The 26,809-nt window shown below is 39.4% G+C and overlaps 1 protein-coding gene across 2 annotated transcripts in view; it reads left to right on the plus strand.

Annotated features, from left to right (window-relative positions):
- The window catches only part of RCOR1 (REST corepressor 1), a 119,214-nt gene that overhangs the window by 72,772 nt on the left and 19,633 nt on the right, over positions 1 to 26,809 (plus strand). Inside the window, exons 3-6 of one of the 2 annotated variants that reach the window (XM_057543887.1) lie at positions 3,893 to 3,976; positions 21,701 to 21,753; positions 23,229 to 23,390; positions 24,422 to 24,540. In XM_057543887.1, the coding sequence (XP_057399870.1) occupies positions 3,893 to 3,976; positions 21,701 to 21,753; positions 23,229 to 23,390; positions 24,422 to 24,540 (418 nt within the window). The remainder of the gene's footprint in view (positions 1 to 3,892; positions 3,977 to 21,700; positions 21,754 to 23,228; positions 23,391 to 24,421; positions 24,541 to 26,809) is intronic. The other variant, XM_057543888.1, reaches the window with a different exon arrangement.

Raw genomic sequence — 26,809 nt, forward strand, 5'->3', positions numbered from 1 at the left:
ATTTTCTATAGTAAGTCTTTAGAGTGGTGTAAGTTTTCCAACTTTGACCTGGCTATTCTGGGCTCATTTGCCTTCCCCTTTTACATTATCCTTTTGTCTATGTCAGTATGGACTCACAGATTATTATTTTATTACTTCATGGCTTTATGGATTATTATTTTATTACTGTCATTTATTTTGTTGCTCAGGTTATCGCAGATCTGACCAATGGGAGATAGATTCCATCGTTCTTTGAACACTTTCCTACCTCCTGGCATAACAAAATATTCCAGGGTCTCTTGCACTTTTCCTGTCCTAGCCCTGGAATCAGCCATTTTTCCAGGGAGACCTAGTTTCTTTTATTGTAGAATGGCATTCAGAGACCAACGTCTGGGAGCTAAATGTGCTCATTTTTTGCTGGGTTGTCATTGTATCTAGACCCTTGCAGTGGACAAAGCTGGGATAAATAAATGTATTTATGTGTGCAAGTATGTACAGGTATACACACATCTGTATTTCTATTTATACTGAAAATAATGAGCTCTTACTGTAACCATCTATTTCTGTCTAGCACCTCAGAATTCTTTCTATCCTCCCCCTTCTGTATCTGTAACTCTTTCACTCAGCATAATTATTTTGAGATTCATTCATATTGTATGCCTAAATAGTTCATTCCTTTTTATTGTTGAGTTTTATTCCATTAAATGGATATACCACAATTTTAGGAAGTTGCCAGGCTTTCCCCCCAAAGTGATAGTACAATTTTACATTCCCACCAGCAGCTTAAGAAAGTTCTGGTTTCTCCACATTATCGCCAAACTGTGGGTATTGTCAGTCTTTTTAATTTTATACTGTGTAATAGGTATGTGGTGATATCTCTTGTTTTAATTTGGCTTTCCCTAATGACTGTTGATTTTTAATATCTTTCTATGTGTTTATTTGCTATCCATATACCATCTTTGGTATTTATTCAAATCTTTTGCCCATTTGTTAACAATTGGGTTTCTTATTGTTGAGTTCTGAGAGTTCTTTATATATTCTGGATACAAGTCTTTATCAGATCTGTGGTTTATAATTATTTTCTCTCAGTCTTTGGCTCAGCTTTTCATCTCTAGAGTAGTGTTATTTGAAAAGAAATTCTTACCTTTGATGAAGTCCAATTTATGAAGTTTTTTCTTTTATGGATTGTGCTTTTGGTGTTACATCTAATACGATCTTTCTAAACCTAAGATCAAAAAGAATTTTCTCATGTTTTCTTTTACAAGTTTCATAATTTGGGGTTTTATATTTAGTCCTGTCATTAATCTTGAATAAATTTTTGTATGTGGTATGAAGTATAGATCTACATTAATTGTAAAAAAATATGAATATCCATTTGTTCAGGCATCATTTGTTGAAAAGATTATCTCCACTGAATTTTACCTTTGCACCTTTGTGGAAAAATCAGTTGATCCTATATGTGTGGTTCTGTTTTTGAACTCCATTCTATTCCATTTCTTTCTCTGTGTGCCAGCCAGTACCATACTGTCTTGATTACTGGATCTTTGTAATTAATTAGTTTTGATTCAGGCAGTGTATGTTTTCCAACTTTGTTTTTTTCAAAGTTGTTTTGGCTATTTTAGGTACTTTGCATTCCTGTATGAATTTTAGAATGTTTGTCAATTCCTACAAAAAAGTATACTGGGGTTTTGATTGGGATTGTGTTGACTCTGTAGAGCAATTTGGGGAGAGAATGCTATCTTAATAATATTTAAGTCTTTTGATCCATATACATGGTATATCTCTTCATTTACTTAGATCTTTAGTTTCTCTCAAATGTTTTACAGTTTTTCAGTGTATATGTCTTATCACATCTATCCCTTAATAGGGGTATTCTTTCATTTTAAGTTTTGATTAATTGCTTATATATAGAAATTGAATTGATTTTTTACTGTTGATCTTGTTTCCTGCAACTGTGCTGAAATTCATTTATTCTAGCAACTTTTTGTAGGTAGTGTAGATTTTCTACACAGATAATCATGTCATCTGTGAATAAAAACAGTTTTAATTCTACTTTCCCAATGTAGATTCTTTTATTTCTGTTTTGACTTTTGATTTTTATTTGAAATACAGCAAGCCTGTATTCCATGTGCGGTCCCTCCCCACACATGTATTTGTTGACTTTATTTTACTTTTAGACTATGTGTGGCATTAACATTGTTCTAAAAGTCAGAACTGTATTAAAAGGTGTGTACTCAAAGGTAGTCACTCCCATCTTTTCATCATATTCCTGTCTCCCTCCTGTTCATTACACCTTGTTCCCACCCAGCATGTAAATTCCACCTTCAGTCTTGCCTAATTCATAGTGTTCACACTTTGGGTCTTTCCCTCCCACCATTCCATCATTTTTCTTTAAAGTAGCTGCCCCACAGATTTGAGCAAAAGTGTAGAAATTCTTTCCTTATAAAATCTAGAACACATTGATATACAAAATTAAATAAAAGGTAACATTAAATAAAAGATCTGGCAATTTCATAAAAGCAGGGATTCTTAAACCAGGCTTTACGAATTTTATAAAAGTATGTTTATATTGGTGTGTCTGTGTGTTTGTGTGTTTATGTTTAGTTGAATTTTTTTTTTTTCTGGAAGTAGATTCCATAACTTTCATCATGTTTCGGAGGAATTTGTTTAAAGGAAAAAAAAAAGGTCAAGAAAGAGAATGCCTTTAGAATGAATGAGTTTGGGTCTAAGCAGTCTAAAGGCTGGTTAGTGAGCCTCTCTCTTCAGTCTGTTGTACCTTTGGAAGATAATGTTTTAATTGGCTCTGTTGTAATAGGTGACTTGTTGGTGGTTAATCCAGTAGTACAGTCAACTCAACACCCGGCACTTGTAAACCTTTTGACCTACTGTTTTGTATCACAGATTTTTAAGAATTTGAATGCGCTTCAGACGTTTCCTTTCAGGTTAAATCTTTTTAATGGTACTCTTTATTAAAGTTGTTAAAAGAATCTTTGGATTCCTGCTGTCAAGTCACTAAAACACCCAGTCACTAATGGCAGTGAAGGGTAAGGTTATTCAAAGCACACATGAAGAATTCATAGTTTAAAAGAATATTTGAGCATCTTGCCACATGCAGGTTCCTTTTTGTGTGTCCCCATCTGGGAGCAGAGCAGCAGAGTGTATGGTGCCTAAACCCTCGGGCCCTGTAGCCATCCTGCCTAAGGTCAGTGCAGGTCTGCCTCCTAGTGGCTACTAATGACCTGTTTAGTTTCCTCACCTAGCAAGTGAGAATAGTAATCATACCTACCTCATATGACCTGTTTGTTAAATAAGTAAAAAGTTAGGTAGAAAAAGACTTAAAAGTAGAAATATTTCAGCAAATTCAGAGCGTCCCCACCGTCACCCTGTGTTAAATGTGCGGGTCCATTGGGGCCGACTTCAGTCGGGGGGTGGGGGTGATGTCGTCATCTTCCGAGGTGTAAAGAAGACCAGAGTGGTGTGGTTTTTTTTGAAAATTTATACATGTATGAATATTTTATTATAATTAAAGACATTAATTTAGATGTATTATGAATAGTTTGTGGGTTTTTATCCTTTTCCTTTTATAAATATACACAGTCATAGTTACAGGTGAAATTATACAATATCTTTTGTTTGACTCAAAACAATACAGGAATGGATCTGCTCTCACCACTCCTATTCAACATTGTGTTGATGGTGCTAAATTAAACAGAATCTAAATAAATGGAGAGAGATACCATGTTAATGTGTTGAAAAACTTAATTTGTGGGACTTCCCTGGTGGTTCAGTGGTAAAGCATCCGCCTTCCAATGCAGGGGACATGGGTTCGATCCCTGCAGAGTGGTGGTGTTAATTGTCGCTTGTTATGTCTGTTAAATTATAATAAGAATTTTCTTTCTTTATTTCTACCAAGCCAAACTAGCAAGACGCAGTCAAGAACGAGACAATCTTGGCATGCTGGTCTGGTCACCTAATCAGAATCTATCAGAAGCAAAATGTAAGTTTTAGAGCACTTTTATTTTCCACCTTTCTTATTTACTGCAAACTTTTAAAGTTACCTTTGTAGGTAAAAATCTCTCTATATATTACATTTATTTTACATTTTTAAAGTAAAATTTTGAAGAATTTGGAAGTGTATTCTTTACTGTGGCCTGTCATAGTGATTTAAAGATTCTTAAGCTGTGGTTTCATAATCTACTTTTTATTCAAAATGCTGTACCGGCTAATATTCTGAAGTAACTGGGAGGAAGGGTTCAGACTGGGAAGAAGATTATAATGTAGTGTGTAACTCCTTCAGCTGGGAATTTATAGATTTATTGATATAAAGATGAAGAGTTTAACTAATTTCTAATTGAAAGGATTACAAAGGGCAAATGTATGTTACTGGAAACAGGTTCTATAATTTAAGACTTCATCCTAGCTAGAAGTAGAACTTTTGAATTGGCTCTTTGTTTTGTGTTTATATTTTTGTTAGAATGAATATTCTGGGCTATTTTGGGTTTTCTTTTGGGGGGGCGGGTAGGGGTCCTAGAGCTATTAGAAAGATTAATTGTATTTCCAGAGTTTGCTTTTTCAGTTTTTTGTCCCCTCTGCTCAGATGATACCATGCAAGAATAATTTTATATTTGATATATTGCCGTAAGTCTTTGCCATTTTCAAAGTTTTTGTTTTCTTCATAACTTTAAAGAGAGAAGAAAAAATAAATTCTCCCTTTTGAGAATTTTTCAGTGGTGGGGGTGGGTGGTCCATGGATGGAATTTACAGGGATTTGTGAACTCGTAAATCACATGCAAAATTTTTTTGGTGTATGTACGTTTTCCTGCAGAAAATTGGACTTTTAAAGGGCTCTTTGACAAAAATAGGATAAGACTCAATGCTCTAAAACGTGGTAGGGCTTAGAAAGCCCTCAGTGGTAAATGTTGGTCAGGAAACGTAAGTTGTGAATAAAGGCTGGATCTCTCAGGCTTTGATCAGGGTTTTCCAGATTGTGTTTTGCAGTATTAAAGTAGGTGTTAACAGGTTTCCACTGTCAAGTGTTAGAGATGATGCATATTAAATATCCTCCTCTTGTATATTTAACATTCATGTTCGCATTAAGGTGCAAAGAGCTCGGATGGTAAAGAAACGTTTGATTTTGACCAAGAAGGACCCTTTTTAAAAATACAGTACCCTCCATGGAACACAGGAAATTCAACTACTCTTATTAATGCCTAATTTAGCAAGAATAAAATAATCTCAGTTTAATCTGATTTTCAGAGTATCTTCATTTTGCCAGCCTGCTGCTTGATGAGTTTATAATGGAGAACAGAATAGCAAAAGGAAGTGTATTGGCAATTCTGATGCCTTTACTGTGCCTGGGAAGACCTTTTAAGTATTTCCTGTTTGTTTTTTCCCTTTGAGCATTTGCGCTTAAAAAAGCAATCTATTCCATTTTTGAACATGTTGTTCCTTCTAACAGCTGAAAATCTGCATCTGTGTAATTTTTAAAGCTTTGTTTTCCTGAACTCTGTTAAGTAAGTCTGCTTCCTTATGAGCCTTTTGGTGTTCAGTTCTCCTACCTTCTTTGCTGTCCCAGTTCAAGTTAATCCTGCCTGGTTGCCTCAAGTGTTTTCAGATGGTCTGATTTTGGGGTCTTCTTCGTCTGTTTTACTCCTGGATAGACCCCGTTTGGTCATGGTGCCCATCTTCAATTATGGTGCCTGGAACTGAATGTTAAAAATAGTGAGCATTTGTTGAGCTCTGTACTAAAATGCTTTCCGTGTTCCTGTATCATTCAATCTTTACTGCAAACCAAGAGGACATTTTTGTCCCCATTTTTCAGGTGGCAGAGTCCACAATTCAAGGAGGTTGTGAGACTAGCACACAGAGTCAGTGGTGGGGCCAGTAGTGTCCAGGTTTGCTGACTCTTCACCCTGGCTTATGCTCTAAATGTGTCCCTCAGGTCAAGTTCGTCAGGTCTCAGTCCCCTCTTCATTTCAGTCACTTCCTGCTGTTATTACAGTGAAGATTGTATTAGTACCTCTTGCTGTTATTGTGTTACCTTTGGAATCTTGGGAGTCAGAATTTAATTTTAATATTATCTTATTTTTCCTAGACCTGCAAGAAAAGAACAGAATATGAAAAGTTAATAGAGTTTTAAGCAATGGTATTGCCTAAAATAAATTTGCAGTTTTAATGTAAGTCCTGACAGTATTGATTAAAACTTTAAACTCTTAAACCAATCTAAAAGTAACATTTATATATTGTTGAAAGTTCAGAAGGCACAGAAAAATACAGAGAAGAAACAGTTCACCCATTATTTCATTACCCAGAGATAACTGTTGTTAAACATTTTGGGATGTTTTCCCAATCCCTTTTTTTCTCTGTGCATATTTTTATAAGTGAGATGTTGGTATTTCTATGTATGTGAGTGTGTATTGTCTTCCTGAACAATGACCTAAGCATTCGTTACCTTGCTAAACCCCTTGTAAATATTTAAAATAATGTTTAATATTTTATCATATGGATGTATCAGTGTATTTAAGCATTCTTCTATTGAAAATTTAGGTTGTTTCTAATTGTTGTTATCGTAAAAGAAGGCGGTGGTGAAAAACTGAATCAGAGCTTTGTTCTCTTTTGTTGGTATTGTTGTGTTTTAGTATTTTCTTAAGATACATCCCTAGGAATGGAATTGTGGATCGATGAGAGTTTGCTTAACTGCTCCAGTGTGAGGATGTGAACACGGTCGTTGGTATGAGTTAGGTTCCATTTGTGGAGCTTTGGGAATCATACTCTTTGACGAGTAGTCTAATCGTAGTTATGCCTTGAAACGTAACCATAGTGTCATCGGGGACAAGTATACATAATTTGTTCTCTTTGCCATCTATCATTTCCCCCATAGCTTCTCTCCCTCCCAGTACATAAACAAAAAAGAAGTATTTTCTACTTGCCTTTCTAATTTATTTTAAAAGAATGTGGAAGTCTTGGTTTTCCAACGATTGATTCTGACTTGATGTAGAAATAGGAGATTCGGGACATCTGTAGACTTCTAATAGATGTCCCCATGTGTAAGGATGTCTGTGGATCCCTGGCTTTTCCTGGGTTGGTTTCTTCTCAAGTAACTGTTTAGAGTTCTGCCTCTTAGGGTTACTGCAAGTTTACAAAATTATTTTGTGGTTATAGAAATAAATACTGTTGTAGAAATTTCAAACGATATAGAATGTATAATGTAGACAATTAAAGAAAGCCCTCTTGGGACTTCCCTGGTTGTGCAGTGGTTAAGAATCCGCCTGCCAACGCGGGGGACATGGGTTTGAGCCCTGGTCCGGGAAGATCCCACATGCTGCCGAGCAACTAAGCCTGTGAGCCACAACTACTGAGCCTGCATGCCACAACTACTGAAGCCCGCGTGCCTAGAGCCCGTGCTCTGCAACTCAACGAAGAGTAGCCCCCGCTCGACGCAACTAGAGAAAGCCTGCTTGCAGCAACAAAGACCCAACACAGCCATAAATAAATGATTGAATGATGAATGAATGAATGAATAAATAAATAAATAACCTTCTTTTAAAAAAAGCCCTCTTATAGTCACTATTTACAATATATATACTTTTCCTAATATTTTTATATATCTTAATAAGTATATGACTTTTAAATCACATATATGAGCTGTTTAGCAATTTGCTGTTAACAACATATGTGGGACTTTGTTCTGTTTGAATACATTTATTGGGTTGGCCAAAAAGATCATTCGGGTTTTTCTGTACCATGTTATGGAAAACCCCAAACGAACTTTTTGGCCAACCCAATACAATTACCTAGTTTTAAACTACCAAGTATGGGTCCACCATAGTTTAGTCTTTTCTTTTTATTTATTTATTTATTTTTAAACAAATTTTCCTCCAAAAGTATCTCAATTAGGGTTATATTGAATTTGGGTTTATTTAGTGAGAATTGGTTTCATTCACATTTTTATTGAGCAGTTTTGTGTGCCTGGTAGTGTACCAGGAGTGAGGGATTCAGGAAGTTTATATTCTAATGGAGAAAGAGGGGGGAAATGATCATGTAAACAGATAATTTATATGTATTTCCTTTAGTCCAACTGTTTCTTCTTAGTTGTGAAAAACTGAGGTCTAGAGAAGTTAGGTCAAATGCTTAAGGTCCCTCAGCTAGTTAGTAGCCAAGTTTGGGCTAGATCTCTGGTCTCCAGATTGCATTTATTACACACATCTGCCTTGGTGTACTGTTTGATTTAATAAACCAAAATACTTAAAGCATTACTGGTACTACATAAGTTGCTCTGGGCTGTGTCTAAGTAAAACTTCCTTAAGGAGAGATATGACCTTTGGAGTATGCCTAGAAAAAATGTGCCTTGTAGAGACACATTTCATGTAGAGGAAATGTAAATAATTCCAAGTAGCATAGATGAGAACAATAGGATTTAGATAGTATTATAAAAATTATTGTGGGAAATTACATGATTAAATGATGACATGATATTTAGGGGACAAAGGTGTGAATGAAGGTTAAATCATGTGGTGGAATCTGGAGTGAGACAGTGAGAGAGACTGAAAAACGCTCACTGATTGGAAGAGAGGGCAGCTGATTCTTACATTATTTTCGCATCAGGCATCTCCTGTGTACTCTTAGTATTTGGACGCGTCCCTTGGGACCCAGCAGAAAGCACTCTGTTTTCCTAGGTAGAAACAAGCAGTGGAAACAGATGGCATTCGGGTAGGACGCTGAGGAAGGAGTAGGTGCACCGGCTGGATGAGGGGCATACACGCTCTAAGAAGAGAGGATAGCGTTTGCGTTTGCACAGCATTTAGACACCTGCCGGGCTGTGACGCACGTCGTCCCTGGGGAAATGAGAAGCAATGAAGCTGGAAAGACAGGCCCAGTTCTTAAAGGGATGAGGATTTTGGAGGGATTTTTAGCTAGAAGCAGGATTGTGCACATGAGAAAGCTCTTGACGGCACTGTGGTTTAGAGGAGAGCTGGGGCTAGAGGCGGTACCGGCTGGTGCACTTGCAAGGGAGAGATGTTGATGCCTCTCTGGGCCATTGCTGTTAAAGGGAGGCTTGATGGAGACTTAGGAAGTCAAAACATCAATGTTGGGAGTGCTCAAAGGGAATGAGATGAGAGGAGTGTGGGGTTAGGTGGGTGGTCCAGGTGGCCTTCACGTGCCTTTAAAACAGCATACTTCTTACATCTAGGTCATCTGCGTTGTTTCACCGTTTATTCCCCACATTTTCATTGACAATACCTACTAGGCACTCTGTTTCTGTGATAGGATATCATCTCCTGGATGGTCTGCTCCCCAAGTCCCCGTTGAGATGTGTCCTGCTGCCCTCCTACCTGGATGCCTTCCTCTCCTCTCACCTGTGGATGCCCTCCCCACCCTATCCCACGCTGTCCTCCCTCCTCGTCCCACTTGGTCTGCACCCTAGATATCCACCTTGCTTGCCCCTAATGGCTTCAGGGCAGTCTCCTCTCAGTGGGATGCTGCCGCCCTGGGTGCCGTGCCGTGCACTCTTCATGTTCCCCTCTGGTCCCTACCCTTATGCGTAGACCCACCCAAGGTTGGGGCTTTGTGTACAGAAGCACTTGAAGGTTAGCAGAACAAAGTGGACATGTTAGTTGCAAGAAATTTCAAGAGGTTATTTTAGTAGGTAGTCTTGTCTTCTTTGAAATATATATAGAGTTAGGCCAGATCTTATTCCCAGTCTGTTTCACTTTACTGTTTTTAGGAAAACCAAAAAGTTTATCAAAGCATGTATGGTCAAATGTAATACAAAACTGTGGCCTGGGAGAATTCTTAGAAGGGAGTTTTAGAAGAGAGGACAGGTTAAGAAAGGGAGTAATCTGAGGATGATTTTTTTATTGTTTGATTCTTTTTTAAGTTAGGGCTTGAAAGAGGTGAATTGGAGCTGGAGGGGGGACGCCAGTACACAGCCCTGCACACTGTTGATAGTTTCCTGAAGAAGCAGGTACCCTAGACTCGGCTGCGGTTGCCTTGGGCGTAGAAGTTAGCAAGGTCACTTTTGGCTATTGGGAATCAGTAAAACAGATGGTTTTGCTCATTTATACATTACATATTGTATAGGTTATATATAATCAGTGCTTTTGCAGGTATTTAAGTGATTGATTGCGCTTTGTTTTTATTTTATAAAAATGAGGAGAAACTGGTACAGTGGGAAGAAGCACTGGTCTCAGTGTTAAAGTAGACAAAGATGGAAACCATTAGCTCTGCCAAAGACGCTGGAAGGCTTTTTTTTTTTTTCAGGCTGGCCGAACTATTCACTTTAAAGAAAAAAAATTAACACATATAACATGATAGACATACAGAATTTAAAATTGTGTCAAAAGGCAAGTCAAATTAGAGATTTTAAAATAAGTTTTAGCTTTCTTGGAATGAGAACCCTCCTTAGACCTGCAGTATTTGCAAAAGTTGTTTCTGCATTAAGTCATTTGACTTCAGTACACGTTTTCAAGATTATATGGTGAGTGAGATCTTCACAGGTATGTAGTAAATGTCTAAACTTTCATAGAAATATATAGAAAATGTCGGGAGTCTATATTCAGGACTTTCTAACTCACTGCAGGTTGAAGTCAAAAGACCTGACAGTTGCCACGAGGCTCTCTGTAGTCTGACCCCACTTCTGCCCTCTGGAACTCATCCCGAGCACGCTGTCCAGAGCCTCTTCCGTTCCCTCTGTCTGGATCACTCTTCTCCCAAATGGCCACATGGCGCTCTCTCCCTCAGTTTCTCCTGGTCACTAGGAGGGGGCCCTTCTTGACTACACTACAAAGTAGAGACAGAGACCACTACTGCCTTATCTTCGTGTCCTTCATTCCATTTGTCATCACCTGGCGTAGTATTACTTACTTTATGTCCCTCCTCTATACCAAAATGAACGAGCAGAGGAACTTGGTATGTTTGTTCAGCTCTCTGTCAATCCTCTGTTGGCATGTGGTGGATAAATACTTGCCCAATGAGAAAATGATGGGGTGTGGACACTCCTTTGTATGGAGATTTGCGAAAATAGGCTTTTTGGCTATTTGTTCTGTAACTTGGGTCACTTGGAGCCCTCTAACATTTTCTTCTTTGCAACTCACCTTGTGGTGTCCATTTATTTACTCAGTAAATATTCGAGTGACTGTTTATGTGTCAAGTCCTGGAGGAATATAAGAACGAACGATCTGACAAGTCTGCCCACGTGTAGCTTACAGTCTGATGGGGAACTGCCCTGGGAAGGTATGAGTGCGTTGACAAGAGGGAAGAGAGTACTTAGAATTCTCATCTGTTAGGTCTGGGACCGGAGTGAGGCAGGGAGGGGTCAGGTAAGCTAATACTGGCCTTGGTTTTCAGCCATTTATAAATAAATGGCTATCAGGGGGCTTGAAGTTTGTGATGAAAATGATGTTTTTCAGGGCGTGAAAACTACTTTTTAAAAATCATTTTTATTATTTTAAGTGCTCTAGAGTTAACTAAAATGTGTAAAACTTACTAGAAGAGACAAAGAGCTGAATTTATAAATGATAGTGGAAGCCCCCGTTAGTCCTCCTTTACCCTTCAATCATATCAGTGTGTCCATCTTCATCCTTCTAAACTTAAAAATTTTCAGTTTGTTAAGTTGTAATTTATTTATCCTTTCTGTTCACAATGGACATCTCAGTTTTTTATTACTGCAACTATTGCTACTGGGAACATTCTTTAACTTATTTCTGATATCTATTTGGAATATAGATATTTAGATCAATGCCAAATTATTTTCCAAAGTGGTCAAGCTGGTTTATACTGCTACCAGTGAAACACACAACTTATTAGCTCAGTGTTCTCTCCCATGTTTGTTATTGTTGGACTTCTACATTTTAGACTCTCCAATGAGTATGGCTTTGTTTCTCATACCAGGGAATTTTGCTATTTTTGTTAGGTGTGATAATGACATTATGGTTCTGCAAAAAATATACCCACATTTTAAAAAAGATGAATACTGATATATATATATAGGGATGAAATAACTGGGATTTACTTTAAAATTCTTTAGCAAGTGTAAAGCACATTTTGGGTCGGTTGGCCAGATCGGAATACAGATTAAAGTATTGTTTCAGTGTTAAATTTACTGTTCTGTCGTTACATAAGAGCACTACTCTTAGAAAATATATGCTGAGTATTTAAGAGTAATACTCAGCATATATTGTATGACACTCTCAAATGGTTCAGAAAAGTAATCACGAGTGTACGTACAAGCTTGTTTTTATTATTAAAAATAGCCTATAATTTCTTCATCTCGTCACATTGGCTATAACCACTACTAAAATTTTGCTTTCATGTCTTTTCTCTGAGCTTGTGTATACTCTGATTTTAAGCACAAATGGATCATACTAATATAATAGTTTTCCAATTTTAGTTTTCCTATGATTAAAAGTTACACTGAGGTTTGGTCCTGAATAACATCCCATCAGATAGCTTAATTTACTTAACCATGTCCCTATTCTTGGACATTTATATGTTTTCAATTTTTTCCCTACTATAAATAACATATGAGTAAGCAGGAATTTATAATGTCCTTTTCCAGCAGAAAAGAAAGCCATCCTGGATTCTGCAGATCAGGTTTCCCAGTTAAGTGCATTCATAGTTCTTTTTCTCTGACACTTATGACAATTGGAGTTAATTACTTGTGTAATTATTTCTCTCTCTGGCCAGACTGTGAGTTCTATGAAGGCAGAGACTCTCTTTTTTTAATCATGGATATATAAGCAGTACCGGGCACACAGTAGGCCTAAAAGATGTATTGAATCAGTGGGGAATAATTAAATGTAAAACAGATTAGTTTATTATAAAATATCACTGTTCTGCAACCTACTTTGAAAGCTTAGATTTCTTTAGTGGGTAAAGAAGCTCCCCCTCCCCAACAAGATTCAAGCATCGGCAGTGGGAATACCTTCCGCCTCCCAACAGACATGCCCCCCATGATCTCACTATCCCGCTGTGCAGTCTAGCTTTTGTTTTTAGAGCTGAAGAAACCAGGCCCACAGAGAAGGGACTTGTCTAAAGTTTGTGGTGGGCAGAGCCTTTTGTCACCTTCCTGTAACCTAGCCTCCCTCTGAGTTTCCCTTGGCCACTTGAGTCTCTTTTAGGACCCCTCTTTCCAGTGTCTTGTATACAGATGGATTGTACTGGAGGGAGGAGCGTTGTATATAGAGGTTGGAAGAGGCAGGGTTAAAGGACAAATGTCCCTATGAAGTGAGGTTTGTATACAAGTTATAAGGAGTCACTAGGATTTGCAGACTTTAAAACCCTTCTTCTGACCACCTCCTTCCTCCCCTGCTCAGAACCCCACAAGCAGGAGGGTTTTTTTTGCATGATTGAAATTCACAACTCAGAATTAAAAAACCTCATTTTATATAGCAGGAACATTTCTTCTCATTTCTGTGGTTCTGATATTGTCGTATTCTTTTAAATGCCAAAACCTTAAAATTTTGTATTCATTGCGATGGTTTTTATCACATTAAAATAGGGAATGGTCTTTACACATTAACTTTATGCTCTAATTCATTGATTCTCAAAACTGGCCCATCATAATCACCTGGGAGCATTGTAAAAACAAACCAAAAACATCAAGAGTGTGTTAGATTCTTTCCGTGATCTGAGTGTATTCATTTTCTGAGAATTCACCTCGCTGTACCCTTATATAAGTGCTCCTCTCTACGCACATCATACTTTACTAAAAACTCTATGCGTAAAGTATACGTACACATCCATGCACACACACATATACAGACATAAACATGAACACACATACATGCGTATACACATACATTTACAAAACAGGGTGGAGGCCAGGAGTCAGTATTTTAAAGACGTTTGTCAGATGATTCTTAGCAGACAGGATTAGGAGCTGTTGAATTGGAGCGCAACTCTGATGGATGGAGTTCAAGGACTGGGCAGGTTCTCTTGCTAAACTAATTCTGTGGTTGTAAACTACTGCATCCCTTCCTTCTGGTTGAATCTCACAAATGTTTATGAAGGAATTAATTTTAATACTTTTCATTTGTATATTTCAACTCTTCTATTTTTTATTTTTATACAAAGTATACAAAGCATTTATATGTGTATATATATTTATATATGTGTATTTTTATACAAAGTATTTATAGAATACTTACTATTTTACAAGTGATGAAATGGGCTTAGCCTGCAAGTTCCTGATGGAAACTAAGGACTTTGACTCATGGTCCAGGGCTCTTTCCACTAGAGTCCGCTGTGAGGTTATAGGTGAAACAAGTGTTAGTCTTTTTTTCCCCCTCTTTTAATGTCAGGGAATGTTGCCTTAATTGAGGGAGATGCAGACCTTGTTGTGAGCATGGTTCCTTCCTTCAGCTCATGTGCACAAAGCAAAGCACAGGAGAGCAAACAAGATTATTTTGAGTGCACAATTGCCTGCTGTGAGGGACTCAGTCATCAAGTAAGTTGACTTGGTGTGAAAGAGATGTAAGAGGATGGTGTGTCACTGCATTGATCTTACTCTTTACCGTAGACTTTGGGCATCTTTAAGGAGAAAGGTGGTTATTGTTTTGATTAGTCACAACTAAATGTCATTCATTCTAGTGATGATCAGTTTTTAAAATATGGGAGATTCTGCGTATGCCTTTCTGGAGAATACACAAATGTATGAATACTAGAGTAAAGGGGGAGGGATGCTCTTATCCTTTTCTTGGAAAAAATGTTTAATGCAGCACACAAAAAAAGTTTAAATTTAACGTTTAGATGTTTTAAAAATTACTCATAAAATGTTAGCCCTGGAAGACATAACGGTCAATCCATTCTTACGTGATGAGGAAACTGGCACAGAGGCAGGGGTAGGACTTGTTCAGAGTCGTGTACGTTGATTCTGGGTGGATTAGGTAGGAACGGACGCCAGAAGCTGAATTTCAATGTGTATGGCTTAGTAGAGTATTCATATTTCTTATTTCGACTTGATCAGATTGTCTATGAGTCTGGGCTGGATTTTGTAGTATTTACTGGGGTGCTGGAGGGTGGGAGGAGCTTTTTCTATAGAGTGGGATTTTAACAAAACTACATTACGAAATAGCATTGTCATGAAGAAGATGTGTTTCATTATTGACTAGGAAGGACTGGTTCATTACATTACATTGTGCTCTGGCTGAGACTCTGTGGCTTATCTTATTTCTTAAGCCCTCTATCCCCACCTCAAGATATTCATAGGGATACTGAAATATTAGCTGTAGTAATGTCTGTGCCCACCAGGTGGCATAGTTGCTCTACCTAAATGATTCAAGCTCATTTTGATTCTAAGCGAATTACAGTGATAACTCATTTCTTATTTAATAATAAAAAGAGGTGCCACAATATTTGTTATCATATTCTTGAAGAAAACTTAGCATGCTCATTTTGAGTTACGAGAGAGAAATTGGTACCGTATTTCCTTTGCAGCACCTAAAGCTACTGTAAATGTTATGATGGTAAAAATTTTAAAAAGCTGTATTAAGGCTGTAGCTTTGTCCTCAGCACACCTTACGGTGTCAGCCTCTTGCTCTGCATAGACTATGCAAGAAAACAAGGTATTCTGAATCGCTGCAGTATCTGGGGGAGGGAAGGGTGAGTTAAGGTTAAGGGGGCAGTTTTCATCTGCATTCTTCCCCTTTTTGCAATTGAATTTGAGACTCTTACTAATGGTACTGGGAGCATTTAGGTCATTGGGTTAAAAGATGAACATAGAAACCAATGAAGCCTCGCAGGAGGCAGCCATTTGCCCGTTACGCTCAGTTTCTGTCCCTTCCTTCATCAGCCACAGTTCTGTTTTCTTAACTTCATTCAAACTGAATAGACGGTGTTCATGTGCCTTGCTCAGTTCTCTCTGCCATGGAGACTGTTCTTATGTGGCGTGCCCTTCCCCCCGTCTCCCTTACTCGAGAGATGGGATAGTGAACGGAGGTGTAACGCCATGGGTCCTGGGGCCAGACACTCGGTGTACACGAGTCCTAGCACTGCTACTTACCAGCTGTGTGACCCTGCCCAAACGATCTAACTTCTCTGCGCCTCAGTTTCTTCGTTTGTGAATGGGAGTGATAATAGAATTATCGGAGAGGATTAAAAAGATAATCCTGGGAAAGAGCTCAGAACAGTGGCCCGAACATAGTAAATTCTCAAATGCTAGTGACTCCTATTAGTCAGTATAGCTGTTGAATCTTTAGGAAGCTTTTCTTCATTTATCATCATCACCATCACTATTGACTGATTATTTTGCGTTCTCACATTATCCTACATCTACACTGTTACTTTATGTATTTATGTTCTCCTCTGTCACCTGCGTGTTGTTTCAAGCTACTGCAATAAATCATTTTTCTTTTGTATTTTGGCCTATTTAGTACAGTGTTCAGTACATAGTAAGGGTAGTTCAATAAATGTTTGACTAAGCTTTACGAATTTTGTAAATTTTTTTGATGAATCTCACACATTCTACCTTTTTAAAAATAAATACGTTTATTTGTTTATTTATTTATTTATGGCCTTATTGGGTCTTCATCGCTGCGCGCGGGCTTTCTCTAGTTGTGGCGAGCGGGGGCTACTCTTCGTTGCAGTGCGTGGGCTTCTCATTGCGGTGGCTTCTCTTGTTGCGGAGCACGGGCTCTAGGCACACGGACTTCAGTAGTGTGGTGCACGGGCTCAGTAGTTGTGGCTCGTGGGCTCTAGAGCACAGGCTCAGTAGTTGTGGCTTGCGGGCTTAGTTGCTCCGCGGCATGTGGGATCTTCCCAGACTAGGGCTTGAACCCATGTCCCCTGCATTGGCAGGCGGATTCTTAACCACTGCACAACCAGGGAAGTCCCTCACACCTTCTACCTTTAAGTGATGTTACCCCCCAAAACATAATTCATTCACCTATGCTTTCCATAATGGTAAGGTCTTGTCAAAAGAAGCCGTGGTTTGTATAGTCTGTGTACTTCTTAAAGGATCAGAGTGGTGCATGTGTCTTTATCCATCATAATTTAAGATGAGACAGTTCTCCCTGGTGGTTCCTTTAGGAAGTTTCAAGTTTTTAAAAACATTGCATTATTTCTTTTAAAATTGTTTTTAAAGCAGAGTACACTTAACTCTGTGTCTGATTCTTCTGCCGCTGACGACGGATTAGACTGTTAGCTAAGCTGCACAAGAAACACGTGCTTCTGGCCTGTGCTGTCCCATGTGCCTTGGGGAAGGCTGGTGGGTGCAGATGCCCGGGCCAGGGACCTTGGACTGTCCTGATCACAGCTCACTCAGTGACTCTGCCCGCAGTGGCTCCTCGCCCCAGATTGGGATGGACTCTGGTTAACCTTCAATCTTCTAGAGGCAAAGTCCAGATTATTGTTGCCAGATAAAAGAAAGTGTTGGAAATGACCCCATGGACCCCGGCTTTCTTTGTCTCAGGCAGCTTGTACTTCTCTTGCTTCCCTTCCTGTTTCATCTTTTGTCCACAGACAGGGCAGTTGGGAGTGGATTTTGTTTTCTTAGGTTGAAAGCTCATTTTTGCTTAAGGAAAGCACACGGGAGGTTTTGAAAAACGTACACTTTCCATTTTCTTCATGACCTACCCATAGTTCCTGGCAGGCTGTGTCAGGCAGGTGGCGGGGAGGGCATCGGGAGTCCAGAAACTGTGGTGGGTGGCCATGCCCTCTGATGACGAAAGGGAACGAGGGCTGGGGGCTCTACAGGGTGGGAAGGTAGTAAGAGGCAAGCCCTGTCCGCAGCATTGTTTGTGCCAATGGCTGTATTCTGAATTAACTCTAGTCCGAAACATTCTGTGAGGAGGAGGGGAGAGGAGGAGTTGCTGCTGTGGTGTAGTTTTCGGTCAGGTGATAACCCAGCTTTACGGGTGAGAGCAACTTCCTACGAAGGTTTAGGAAGTTGCTAAGGGTAACACAGTCTCAAATATGGTGCTTACTATGCGTCAGGCACCACTAGCTGTGAACTCATTTTATCAAGAGACAGAGCCAAGATTTGACCTGAGTCTTTCTTACCCCATACCTAACCTGTGCTGCCTTTCCTCCTTCCTTCCTTCCTTTTCTTTCTTTCTTTCCTTCTTTCTTTTCTTTCTTTCTTTCTTTCTTTCTTTCTTTTTCTTTTTCTTTCTTTCTTTCTCTCTCTCTCTCTCTCTTTCTTTCTTTCTTTCTTTCTTTCTTTCTTTCTCTCTCTCTCTCTTTCTCTCTCTGTCTCCTTTCTTTCTCTCTCTCTCTCCCTCCCTCCCTTCCTTCCTTCCTTTCTCTCTCTCTCTCTCCCTCCCTCTCCCCCTCCCTCCCTCCCTCCCTCCCTTCCTTTCTTTCTAAATTGAGGTATAGTTGATTTACAATATTGTGTTAGTTTCAGGTGAACAGCAAAGTGATTCAGTGTTTTACATATCTATTTTTTTAGATTATTTTCCATTACAAGGTTATTACAAGATATTGACTATGGTCCCCTGTGCTACACAGTAAATCTTTGTTGCCTATTTTATGTATAGTAGTTTGGATCTGTTACTCCCATACCCCTAATTTATCTGCCCCTCCCCCTTTCACTTTGGTAATAACCATAACCATGAGTCTGTTTCTGTTTTGTATATAAATTGATTTGTATTATTTTTTAGATTCCATGTATACGTGATGTCAGATATTGGTCTTTCTCTGTCCAACTTACTTCACTTAGTATGATAATCTCTAGGTCCATCCATGTTGCTGCAAATGGCAATATTTCATTCTTTTCTATGGCTGAATAATACTCCATTGTATAAATACACCCCATCTTCTTAAGCCAGTCATCTGTTGATGAGCACTTGGGTTGTTCCCATGTCCTGGCTATTGTAAATAGTGCTGCTGTGAATATTGGGGTGCATGCATCTTTTCCAGATATATGCCCAGGAGTGGGATTGCTGGATCATACGGTAGCTCTATTTTTAGTTTTCTGAGGAACCTCCATACTGTTTTCCACAGTGGCTGCACCAGTTTACATTCCCACCAGCAGTGCAGGAGGGTCCCCTTTTCTCCACACCCTTCCCAGCATTTGTTATCTGTAGGCTTTTTAATGATACGTGCTGCCTTTCAACTTACTAGGAAAAGAACCGAAAATGTTGACATTGTACATATCACAGGTCCCCCAGCATTCATTCAGCAAATGTTTGTCTAACCTTTATTGGACATTGAGCAATGAAAAGAATGAAAAATTGTATTTTTGCTAGTGAGTATCAGATGGTAATTCTTTTACAAGTTGCAAGGCTCCCCATATATTAACTTATTTCATCGCACCTTCAAGGCGCCTGGTAGACATACCAGGTGACTTTACTTAAGTAGCTATGATAGCGTTCTTCCTTTGCTTTAGATTTGAGTCTGCAGAGTGGTCTCCAAGAAAACCTAAAAGATGTGTGACTTGAAAAGCCACCGTATAAGAGCACCTTGCTGTTTACAGCGTGGCAAATGTTACATTTACCCTTAGCTGCAGCAGCTGGAATCCACTGTGTTAGTCTGTTTTCCTGGCCCTACCACCAGCTAATTTTTGTGTTAAAACAAAAGAACAGATGGAGATAGAAAAAGCATCTAAAGAATGCTTTTGTTTCTCTTGTAATTTTTAAGGTAAATCTGGTAAGAGACAATGGGGACAGATTTGGTGGACCCTGTTAGTGATGTAGCAGATTCTGGTTCTGCCCCGAGAGCAAGAGCTGTGGGCAGGACAGGCTCTCGAGGGCCTCCTGCATCGCGTCCAGCCTGTGCGTTATTTGCTTAAAGATCATGTGACTGACTGGTGATCACATGACTGAATGTGTGCACACATCACACATTCCTTACTCAGCTAAGGTAAATAACAGCGTCTGGAAACCTGTATGCTCGCAGAGTTGAGATTATATAGCAGAAGTTTGAGGTTCGTTTATTGTTTGTTCACTAAATATTTATTAAAAGAAGGAACCCTTAAAGCAGACCTCCAGGGTTGACCCTCAGTTCCCTGTACATTGTTTTTCTCTCTTCCTCTCACGTGTTCTTGACTTGCACACATCTCATGACCTGGTCTTTGTCCTCTGACCTGCGGCCCAGCCCCCGGCGCTGGGTGCCGCTGGCAGCATCCAGGCGCCTCTCAGAAGAGTCCTCTCCAGCCAGGGGTGCACAGCCGCCCGCTCTGCAGCCTTACTTTTTGTTGGCTTTTTTTCTTTTTTTTAAGAACCTTTGAGCATTTTTCTCCTATTTGGCATAATCTACCCTATTGTGAAGTAAAGCAAGGGACACACTTCGGAATATTTCCGCCCCCGTTTTAAAAATCACCAGTTTTGGGACTTCCCTGGTGGCACAGTGGTTAAGACTCCGCACTCCCCATGCAGGGGGTCCAGGTTCAATCCCTGGTCAGGGAACTAGATCCCACATGCATGCCGCAACTAAGAGTTTGCATGCCACAACTAAGGAGCACACCGGCAGCAACTAAGGAGCCCACCGGCTGCAACTAAGGAGCCCACGTGCCTAAGACCCGGCATAACAAAATAAATAAATGAATGAATGAATGAATGAATGAATATTTTAAAAAAATAAAAATCACCTTTTGGGACAAACAAGGGCCTTTATCATTCACTGACTCTCAGGTAAATTGGAATTTTACTCTCTTCTGAGTGGAGTAACCAGTCAGTTTGTGAGTATTTTAGATGTAAAAAAGAAAATAGAAAATTAGTGCCTTAATATTGAAATGCATTCACTATATGTAGTTACTGTTTGAATTAAATTGACTCTTGTCAGTGGAAAAAATTTTCCCCTTATATTAGAATATATGCTAATGAGTTTGAATTCTTTTTCAAAATTGATTTCTTTTTCCTAATTAGTTGTCAGTTACACCAAAATTAGGAAGGATGGTTGTGATAGAATTGAATAGCATTCTGAAACTTAGAAGCACTGACTTTTATTAGGTGTCTGCTGTAACACTCAGCCTATTTTCTCAACTCTAAGTTTGGTCATTGCACCTGGAGAGTGAGTTTTGAGGGAAGGGCAATAGGGGCTAGTAGGATTTAGTGTTTGTTTCATACAATTCTGTGCTACTTGATTTTCCCTTTTTGAGCTTGTATTATTTTTGTAGTTTATAAAGAAAAGTCATACATGAATAAAGAAGTGCTGTTGATTAGTAGTCTCTTATTTTTCTGGAAGAAAGACTAGAAAGTGTAGAGAGGAAGTAGATTTGTCACTGGGGGTGGCAGCTTCTGAAGTTTGAGTCTGTTAGTTTTCCTTGGTGTTTCCTTAGTGCTTGAAAGCTGGCATTAGCCACCTTGTTTTGGAGTTTGAGAGCAAATACTAGGCGTTGGTGCATGTAATTTATCTCTTAGATTTTTTTTAACATAAAAGTGGGCTGCTTGTTCTTCAACCTCAGCTGAGACTTAAAAGCAAACCCCCATTTAATATTTCTTTTTATTTCTAAATAATTATTTTTCAAAGTACCAAAGTAATATTTATCATAGAAAATTTAAGTAGAACCTTGTTTAAAAAAAAAAACAAAAACAGAATCATAATCTCACCATCCAGAAATAAGTACTGTGAGTATTTTTTCAGCCATTTCTCTGTGGGATTTATATATGTAAGATCCATAATGAGATCATATTATACAGCTCTATTTTGTTCCTGTCTAGTCTTTGTTTTTATGCTTGTGCATGGCCGGCCTGAAATATATATACATCAATATCAATTCTGGTGCCCACAGACTGTGCCCGGTCCCTCAGTTTGTTCACCGGCCTCTTGTCTTGTTTTTCAGTGGATGAATACATTGCCATTGCCAAAGAGAAGCATGGGTACAACATGGAACAGGTAATGGCATGGTTTTCTTCTGTTGTTAAAAATGGGGTTTATAGCTGACCTGTTAATTTTGTTTTGTCCTATGTGTTGGGTAGCATTGTTTCCTCATTAGCCGTTTTTTTGTAGTCACTAACAGTATTATACAAGGCTCTGGTCCCCTTTTTTACTGCTTGTGATGAGTGGTAGAAGACCCTTTGATTGGAAGAGCGTGTGTATGTTCCTGCCAGTCTGCACTGTTTAGGGCAGCGGTGGCTCTTAGGTGCTGGATACCTGGGCATAACGCTTTTGTATTTGAATACGTGATTTGTTTGTCATTCTTGTGGTTGTGTGATGGTTTTTTTCCTGACTCATGGTGTCACACTCAAACCTACTCAAAACTCTTTTAATATTAATTGCTTTGAATCACTTTCTGATTGTAAAATTTGACTAAGGTTTTTAAAAAATTGTTTGGAGCCAATTAATGAGAAATCCACAAGATTAATTTTTCTCCCAAAGTGTGATGATATCTTATTTCAGCCTTATTTCTAATGACGATTCTTTTAGGTAATCACATTAAGTTGGATTAGTGCTTTCCTTTGTATTGATCTAGATTTTACAGCCTGTAAATTACCAAAATTTTTCATTTACCCTAATGCCTGAGGATACCACTGATTTTGGTTATATAGACTTGGACGCTTTCTTTTAGCCTTGGCCTTACTTTTAGTTATTCTACCCTGGTAGAACTGTCAGGAAAGCCAATTACAATAAGGTAGTTTGAGAATCTTTCAAAGCAAGAAGTGTATGCTTCTCTTTCTCCAAACCCTACTTATGAACTTCACAAAGCTGCTCAGAAAATCATCGATTTTTTTTCTATTTAGAAAGTGTAATTATTATTGGGTGATTGCTGATTACACTTGTATGAATTTTTAAGGATTTTGGTCTTCAAAAGTATGATCATTTCCACTTTAAAATTGACATACAGGGAGTTTTTCTTTGGAAAGTATTCCTGAATCCTCTTGTTTCTAATTTGTTCCTTACCCATTTGTATTTTTTTTCCTTTCTGAGCTGGAAAAAACTCTTTATATTTGAAATTTTTTGGCAAAAGGATAACAAACAATTGTGTGCTTTTTGAGTTACTTTCTCCTTCATATCCAGTGGCTTTAGAGTGTGACCCTGTATGAGCACAGATTCCAGAGTCCCACTGCTTCTGCTGTTTACTAGCTGTGACCATTGGCAAGTTACTGAATTTCTCAGGGCCTCCATATTCCAACTTGAGGATTGAGAATAATGGAACTTATCTCCTAGGGCTTGAGACAAATGAGTTAGTGTACAAAAGGGCGCAGATCAGCGTCTGCCACTTAGCAGTGTATGTGAGTTCGCCATTTGTGAATTTGTCTGGGTATGAAGAAATACTTGTTCTTCTTGTGCTAGCCTCATTTCCACTTTAATGTTTCAGTCATGTCAGTCATGTTGTTGGTCTAAAAATTTCACTGATGCTGTTTTTCTAGGCTCTTGGGATGCTCTTTTGGCATAAGCATAATATTGAAAAATCATTGGCTGATTTGCCCAACTTTACCCCCTTCCCAGATGAGTGGACTGTGGAAGATAAAGTCTTATTTGAGCAAGCCTTTAGTTTTCACGGGAAAACTTTTCATAGAATCCAACAAATGGTGAGTAGGTGAGACCGTTCACTGTGTGCCCGCCTCCCCGCCCCGCAGTGTACCTGAGGGGTAGGGCTGTCATCCTCGAGCACGAGTGTTCCCGTTATTAATAAAGCGGCTCACTGCAAGCTGCTGGGTGGGTGAGAGGCTTCACACTACAAGAGCGAAATATCCCCCAGCACCTCCCAGCTTAATAGTTGTGCCTCAGCCACCCCCACCCCACCCCACCCCAGCTTTCTTGTCGGGACGACCCAGAGTGTTTTTTTTTTTTTTTTTTTTTTTTGGCTTCATTGGGTCTTCATTGCTGCGCGCAGGCTTTCTCTAGTTGCGGCTAGCAGGGGCTACTCTTCGTTGCAGTGCGCGGGCTTCTCATTTTGCAGTGGCTTCTCTTGTTGTGGAGCACGGGCTCTAGGTGCGCAGGCCTCAGTAGTTGCAGCACGTGAGCTCAGTAGTTGCAGCGCGTGGGCTCAGTAGTTGCAGTGCGCAGGCTTAGTTGCTCCGCGGCATGTGGGATCTTCCTGGACCAGGGCTCGAACCCATGTGCCCTGCATTGGCAGGTGGATTCTTAACCACTGTGCCATCAGGGAAGTCCCCCCAGAGTGTTCTGATAGAAAGGGTCTCTGATGGTGGGTGAGGCCAAACGTCATGGGGCCCCTGTCTCCCTGGGGAGTTTTGCTGACCTGTCACTTCCAGAAAGGTATTTGGTGGGCTCCTACTGTGAAAGCTTACTGACGGTTACATTAGTGCTAAAATGAATTTTTAAAAAATAACCTAGAAGTTATGTTAGAAGCTGTAGTCGTGTGAAAACTCTGATTCATCTTAAGCTGACTGCAGTCTTTCATGGGCTAAGTTTCACTTACAGTCAAACTTCAGTAATTTGAAAATGTATCGACCAGAGTTCTTTTGCGAATTCAGAGAAAAATGGCTGTGACTTAGGACATTTCTGAATACGTGAGAGTGATCCTTACGAAATATATCTACACACATTTGATTTTTAAAGATTAGCTTTAAATCTAAACCACCTCATTTTTTGCGTTTAGCTTCCTGATAAATCTATAGCCAGTCTGGTGAAATTTTACTACTCCTGGAAGAAGACGAGGACTAAGACCAGCGTGATGGATCGCCACGCTCGGAGACAGAAGCGGGAGCGGGAGGAAAGGTCAGTACGCACGCGGGGCGGCGTCTCACCCCTTCGGAGATCTTTGCACCGGCATCTCTAAGAGCTGGTGGGTACACAGAGGAAAGGTAGAGGGACCGGATTTCCCCCAGTTCCTTCCTGGTGGAACCAGAAGGTACACAATATTCTTCAGCTCCATGCTCATGAGCTGTGTTAATGCATGAGTGCTACCTTCTAAAGGTGTCTTTTCTCACCACTCTGCAGTCAGCACACTTTGTTCTGAATGAGTGACCTTTCCAACACATTCCTTTGTGTGCCCCTTAAGGGTGTCTTCTTTTAGTAAAAAGGAATCTCTTACTTCTTATGTTGAAATTTACTTGGTGTGCTTCTGCAGGATTCAGTTGACGTTTTTATGTTTGGTATGTTAAAATCTACAGTTTAGATTTCCTTCTTCCCTTTTTTGACCATCCGTTTTGTGTATGTGAGTGAGAGAGAGGGGAACATTTTATGACTTCTTAATAAGGAGGTTAGTTTTAAGGACAGCTTAGTGCATAGGACGCACCTTAACCATCACGCCCTCAGCCTTACATACAGCAGAGTCATGGAAGCGGCTTTGCTCACCCGAAGACGTGGGTTCTGGTCTCAACTGAAGGGTCTGCTGACGGTCTCACAGGCGGGTTGGGTCAATGCACTCCTTTCCACGCCTCTGTCTCCTCAGCTCTAGAATGAAGATGCTTCAAGTCTAGAAGGCAGGGCACAAACATAGTGGGTATTATGGTAGTGGGAATATAGGTGGCTTTTAAAAATTATATTTTCTATAATATATTATTTTTATAAATTAACAATACAAAATAAAATGAAGGAGTATAAACTATATGATCTCTGTGGCCCTGTCTTAGGAGAGGATCTTACGATTTCAAATGAAAAAGAATAACCTGTGGGGACAGATTGAGAATTATCACTTTTGGAGACACCTGCAAAGCTCTTTCCAACCATAAGATTCTATAAAATTGTTGACCTTGACACATCTGCATATTTTTTAGTTTGCAACGTACATAACTAGTGGGTCTATTTATGGATCAGTACTCTTTGTAACCAAAGAAAAGTAGCAAACTCTACTGAATTTGTTTTTAGTGTTACAGCAATTTTTGATTAAAATTTCTTGTTTCCTTTATATGTTAGGTCTAGTTTACTGTTTATAAACTAAGTCTGTTACTACAAACAAGTGCGGTTTACTAAGCTGAAATCAGAATTAAATTAAAAAAAAGAAGATTGGGATTTGTTATCCTTGAGGATGAAGCGATAAGGTCATTGTTCTCACTTTGCATCTGCCCAAGGGTGCTCCTACCTTCCCGGTGCACCTTCACATCGTCAGGATGCAAACAGAGGAGGGGCACCCCGGCCACGGCAGAAGCACCCGAGAGATTGTTGTCTTTCTACCGGGACCTGCCTGTGAAAGGAGCGGCAGGGCCTGGGAAAATTCCCTCCACCCCCGGCTGTTTCTCCTCTCAGACATGCTTTCCTCAGCCAGAACTTACCACTGTGGACCTTGGGGGTGGGTTGGGGGAGAAGGAGAGCACAGTGGGTGCATCACCTGGGCTGGGTTCCTGAGACAAAGCGGGTGTTGACATTTGAAACCCCGAGTGTTCTGCTGCCACCACTGCTCAGCTGGCTTTAGCTGCAGGCAGACTGGGGCGGGCTGCCTGGCTTCTGTGAGCCTTCGCTTTCACTTTTTTTTTTAAGCAAAAGGCCTACCACAGAGCTTTTTTTTTTTTTTTTTAAGTAAGAAATACTGCATGGAAGGATATAAACAAAAGCATGCACCATATCAATGTGAGCGTTCTTTTAAAAATTAACTTAAAATACCAGTTATTCGAGCCACCAAAAAGTCTCTTCCATTCTCAAACTTGTGCAGTTGTGAGAAGACAGGTGGGACTTGAACATGGATTTTTACTTGTTGGTGAATTTATTCCCAATACAATAGGCTTTATTCCTGAATAATTTCTCAGCTATATCTAATGATTATGTCCTGGTCCTCCATTAGATACTTATGGAGAATTAAAGTAAATGTCTTAAATTTGACATTTTTAGTTGAGAGAAAACACTTTACAAATAATAAAGCGACAATGTTCTAGGCCTGGTTTGGGAGTTAGAAACCCATTTTAATAGCTTTTTTAATCATTTAGACTAAAAGAACTATGGAGTTGGTATTTTATTTGAATTGTAAAAACGTATTTATCTCAGCATTCTGAAAACATATACTAATTTTGTATTACATCTGTCATTAAATCAATATATTGCTTAAATTTGT

This window comes from Balaenoptera acutorostrata, chromosome 3 (assembly GCF_949987535.1).
Source record: "Balaenoptera acutorostrata chromosome 3, mBalAcu1.1, whole genome shotgun sequence".
NCBI classification, from domain to species: Eukaryota; Metazoa; Chordata; class Mammalia; order Artiodactyla; family Balaenopteridae; genus Balaenoptera; species Balaenoptera acutorostrata.